Source organism: Elephantulus edwardii, unplaced genomic scaffold (assembly GCF_000299155.1).
Source record: "Elephantulus edwardii isolate Elephantulus edwardi_28Jun2011 unplaced genomic scaffold, EleEdw1.0 scaffold00024, whole genome shotgun sequence".
In the NCBI taxonomy this organism is placed as follows: Eukaryota; Metazoa; Chordata; class Mammalia; order Macroscelidea; family Macroscelididae; genus Elephantulus; species Elephantulus edwardii.
The window spans coordinates 3,194,196-3,198,236 of NW_006399774.1; the positions used below are offsets into that span (position 1 = coordinate 3,194,196).

Consider the following 4,041-nt stretch of genomic DNA (forward strand, 5'->3'; position numbering starts at 1 on the left):
CTTTGTCTGACATACTTTGGACATCTTATAAGGAGCGACAGGTCCTTAGAGAGGGACATCATGCTTGGGAGAGTGGAGGGTTGGTGCAAGAGGGGAAGGCCCTCTATGAGGTGGATTGATTCAGTGACTGGGGTAATCGGGATGGGTGTGTCAGAGGCAGTGTGATTGGCACAGGCTAGAGCAGGGTTTAGGGCTGTTGTACAAAGGTTCACTATGAGTCGCAAGCGACTCGAAGGCACATAACAGCAACAACTTTGCTAAAATGTCCCATAACTGTGAATATGCGTCTGTGTGGTCATTGCAAAGAATTTCAAACCCAGTAGTAAAGGATTTCTAACCCAGTTGTAAAGCAGGGCAGCTGGTATCAGAATTAGTAGCAGCATGGAGGCTCTTGCGGGAATTGGTTTTGTGGTGTGAGTGTTGCTGAGGACTGTTCCCATCTGTGAAGTTCAAAGACGTCTGACTTGCCTCAACTTTTTTTTTTTAAGTCTATGTTGAAAAAAATTTGCAAATCTACTGTGCATTTTGAGACTGGACTTGGAAGAACTGTGGCTGAAAGTGGATACTCCACTGTGATAAGCATGCCTTTTAAACCTTTCTAAAATTGTGAAAATGAAACAGCATTGATGTCAGGTAAGGAATGAAGGACAATGGTGTCTCCTTAAGTCTCACCTGCTGGCTGCTTGACATGTCTAAGGCCTTCTCCAGGTCCTTGATGTGGCGGCTGACCTCCTTCAAAAGAAGTTTAAGCCGGTTCCCAATAACATGGACTTTTTCTTTGGCTTCCAGACAATCTGCTCCTTCTGCATTCACCAGGAGTTGGCAAGACATGTCTTGTAGGGAGGCCACTCTTACCTGGGACTCCAATAGCTCGTGCCTTATTTGCTATGCAAAAGATAAAAACAGTTGTTCTAAAAATTTTCAACGATTTGACAAGAATTCCAGAGGAGCAGAAGACTTATCTGTAATTTAGTGAGAATTTATACCGGAGCTTCATTGGACCTGAATGCAATGCTCACCAATGCTTTGGCAGCTCATAGACAGGGAATCAGAGACCTGTGTTCAAATCTAACCCCCACCAGAAATATTCTACAAGGTCCCTGACCCTCTCCAGCCTGAACCTGCCTATCTGATTAATAGTGGCAATGATCCCTACTTGTTCACAATAATTATAACTGGACAATTCAAGTAGATTAATGTATGTGAAAGTTCTTAAAACACGAGGTATCTTGCAAAGGATGCATAAGTTAGGGGGTGTGTGTGTGTGTGTGTGTGTTTCTCCCTCCTTGTTGTGTACACTTGAATTGGATCTGACTGGCATAGGAGGAGATTGTCCCTTCTTCTCCAGCAAAGCATCTGGTGGACTTGAACCTCCTACCTTTGGGATTGCAGAGCAGCTTCCCCCCAGGCCAACAGAACTCCCTCATAAGTTAGTTTTTAAAAATAAAAGTGAACAATGTCTAAACATAGCAAAACTCACGAAAGCCGAGGTATATGCTATTAGCTGCTCAAGAGTTTAATAATTATATGCTTTTTTCTATTGTTTCACAGATCCTATCCTCTCCTCTCCTCTCTCCCTCCCTCCCTCCCTCCCTCCCTTCCTTCCTTCCGCTTTCCTTCCTTCCCTAACTGAAGATCTTGTGCATCAAGCAAGTCTGTACCTTTTCCCCTATACGCTCACTTTGTGTCATTGTGTCACAATTCAGTCATTCTCCCAATTTTTCAAACTTTTAAATAAGGTAGTACTCCTGCACACGTAATAAAGCGAATAGATTATTGTGTCAATATATCTTTTATTTGCACCAGGAAACCAAAAACATCCATGTGGCTAGATTTATTGCAACATTCGTTTTGTTGTTCTGGAATCAAACTCGCAGTCTCTCTAACCTCAGCCTGTGGGGAGTGAGTCATCATTAACAACTTAATGTCTGAGGTCAAAAACCTAGTGAAGAAACAGTTGCAAAACGCTACTGTCTTGGTTTCTAAGACCCGCAGAATGCGGCATTGAACACTATAGACTAAGACTGTGGGTTAGGGCTATTCCATATTAAATGTTAAAATATGACGTTTCAAAAGTACATAAAGCAACATAATACAAAGCATTTTCTGCTGGTGGAGTTTAAATACATCTCCTCCTTGTTAAATCACTGCTAAGTACACTGTCCACTAGACAGTCAAAGCTCCTTATATAAGAATCCACACAGTAAATTTCATTTTTAATCTAGTGCTAGAAAAAGAGAATTATTGGAAATAGGCATAGTGCTTTTTTATTTTTTGTCAGCAAATGAAAAGTACTTAACTCCTAATTTCCTTTTTGCCTTAGCTTTCAGAGACGGTGGTGTGAGGTTAATGTTTAATCATATTTTCGCTAACTCTTCCTAAGAAATCTTCCTTGTCTCTTTCTAGTGTAATAGTGTCTGTGTCCTTTTGGGAGACTCTGCTGATGTTAATGTTAAGGGCTCAGTGGTTTGGTGCCTAGCCAAAAGGTGGGTGCCTCAAACCCACCCGGAGGAGCTTTGAAAAGCAAGTTTAGCAATTTGCTTCCAAAAGGCCTTGGAAACCTTCTGGAAGAGTTCGACTTCACACATATGGTGCTTACTGTGAGTCCCAATCAGTTCAACGGCTGCTACAAACCATAGCAAGATTAGTGCTCTTTTATTATAAAAGTGGGCAAGGAGTTTCACTGCCAACCCAAAGGCAAGCAGTCTGAATCCACCAGATGCTTCATGGAAGAAAGATGGGCAATCTCCTCTGTGATTTACTGCCTCTGAAAACCTGCTGGAGGGTCTGCTATGAATTGTTTCTAAAGCAATGGCACATAATAATAAAACAAGTATGTACTGGGATATGGATTTGGCATGTAATGTTTAAATTAAAGGCAAGTGTAGCTCACCAAAGAACTGCCATAATGAATATAAGCGAATTGAGGTGAGCATCCAAGATTTTCACTATTGACCAATGTCTGGAACAAGAATTTAAAGTTCACAAGGATTGCCCTCTGTGTACATATTAAGAAACACCAATTACAGAAGATTACATAAGGTCAATCTTACCACCTACACACATTGTCTTCAAATGAAGCAGACCCCTGCAAAAGTAGCCGTTTCCAGAGCTCACTCATCCTACCATGAACTGTTCCATACCCTCCCGTAAGCTCTTACACACCCTGCCACAAGCTCTTACACATCCTGTCATACTCTGTCACATACCCTGCCGTAAACTGTTACATACGCTGCCATATGCCGTCACACACCCTGCCATAAGCTGTTCCACATCCTGCTATAAGCTGTCACACATCTGGCCATAAACTGTTGCACATCCTGCCATAAACTCACATCCTACCATAAACTGTCACACATCCTACCATAAGTTGTCACACATCCCGCCAAAGCTGTCACAAATCCTACTATAAACTGTTCCACATCCTGCCATAAACTGTCACACATCCTACTATACGTTGTCACACATCCTGCCACACATTCTACAATAAGCTGTCACACATCCTGTCATAAGCTGTCACATACCCTGCCATAAACTCACACATCCTACCATAAGCTGTTTGTGATGATCGTGGAGTATCTCAGGGTCAAGAGTAGAATCTATGGGGAGAATTTCGTTTTTCCTTCTGTCAATATTCTCCAGCATTAGAAGCAAGCCGTGGCTCATCTCATGGAAATCCTATAAAACATAAGGAATTTAAGTCACATTCTTTTTCTTCCTTGACAGCATAGATTTCATTTCCATTCTCTGCAATATCTACACAAAGCAGAACAAGGGAGCTCTGGTGGCCTAGTGGCAAGAAGCTGCATTGCAATCCCAGAGGTACTTGGTTCAAATCCACCAGATACTCTGCTGGAGAAGGAGGGGCAATCTCCTCCTTTACCTGTCAGATCTGATTTGACAGTACACACACACAAAAATAATAATTTTTTTTTAAAAAAGAAGCATAACAGTGAAGGAGGAGGAAGACCAAAGAAGACCTGATAACTTTTTTTCATGAGAAAATTATTTAGTATCATTAATATCATTGTTAGTAAAATC

The 4,041-nt window shown here is 41.6% G+C and overlaps 1 protein-coding gene across 1 annotated transcript in view; it reads right to left on the bottom strand.

Moving 5' to 3' along the window:
* SYNE1 (spectrin repeat containing, nuclear envelope 1) overlaps nt 1–4,041 on the bottom strand; it is a 644,155-nt gene that overhangs the window by 17,416 nt on the left and 622,698 nt on the right. The window contains exons 139-140 of the mRNA XM_006882743.1: nt 3,550–3,678; nt 673–885 (exon numbers count right to left, since the gene is read on the bottom strand). Coding sequence (XP_006882805.1) covers nt 673–885; nt 3,550–3,678 — 342 coding nt within the window. The remainder of the gene's footprint in view (nt 1–672; nt 886–3,549; nt 3,679–4,041) is intronic.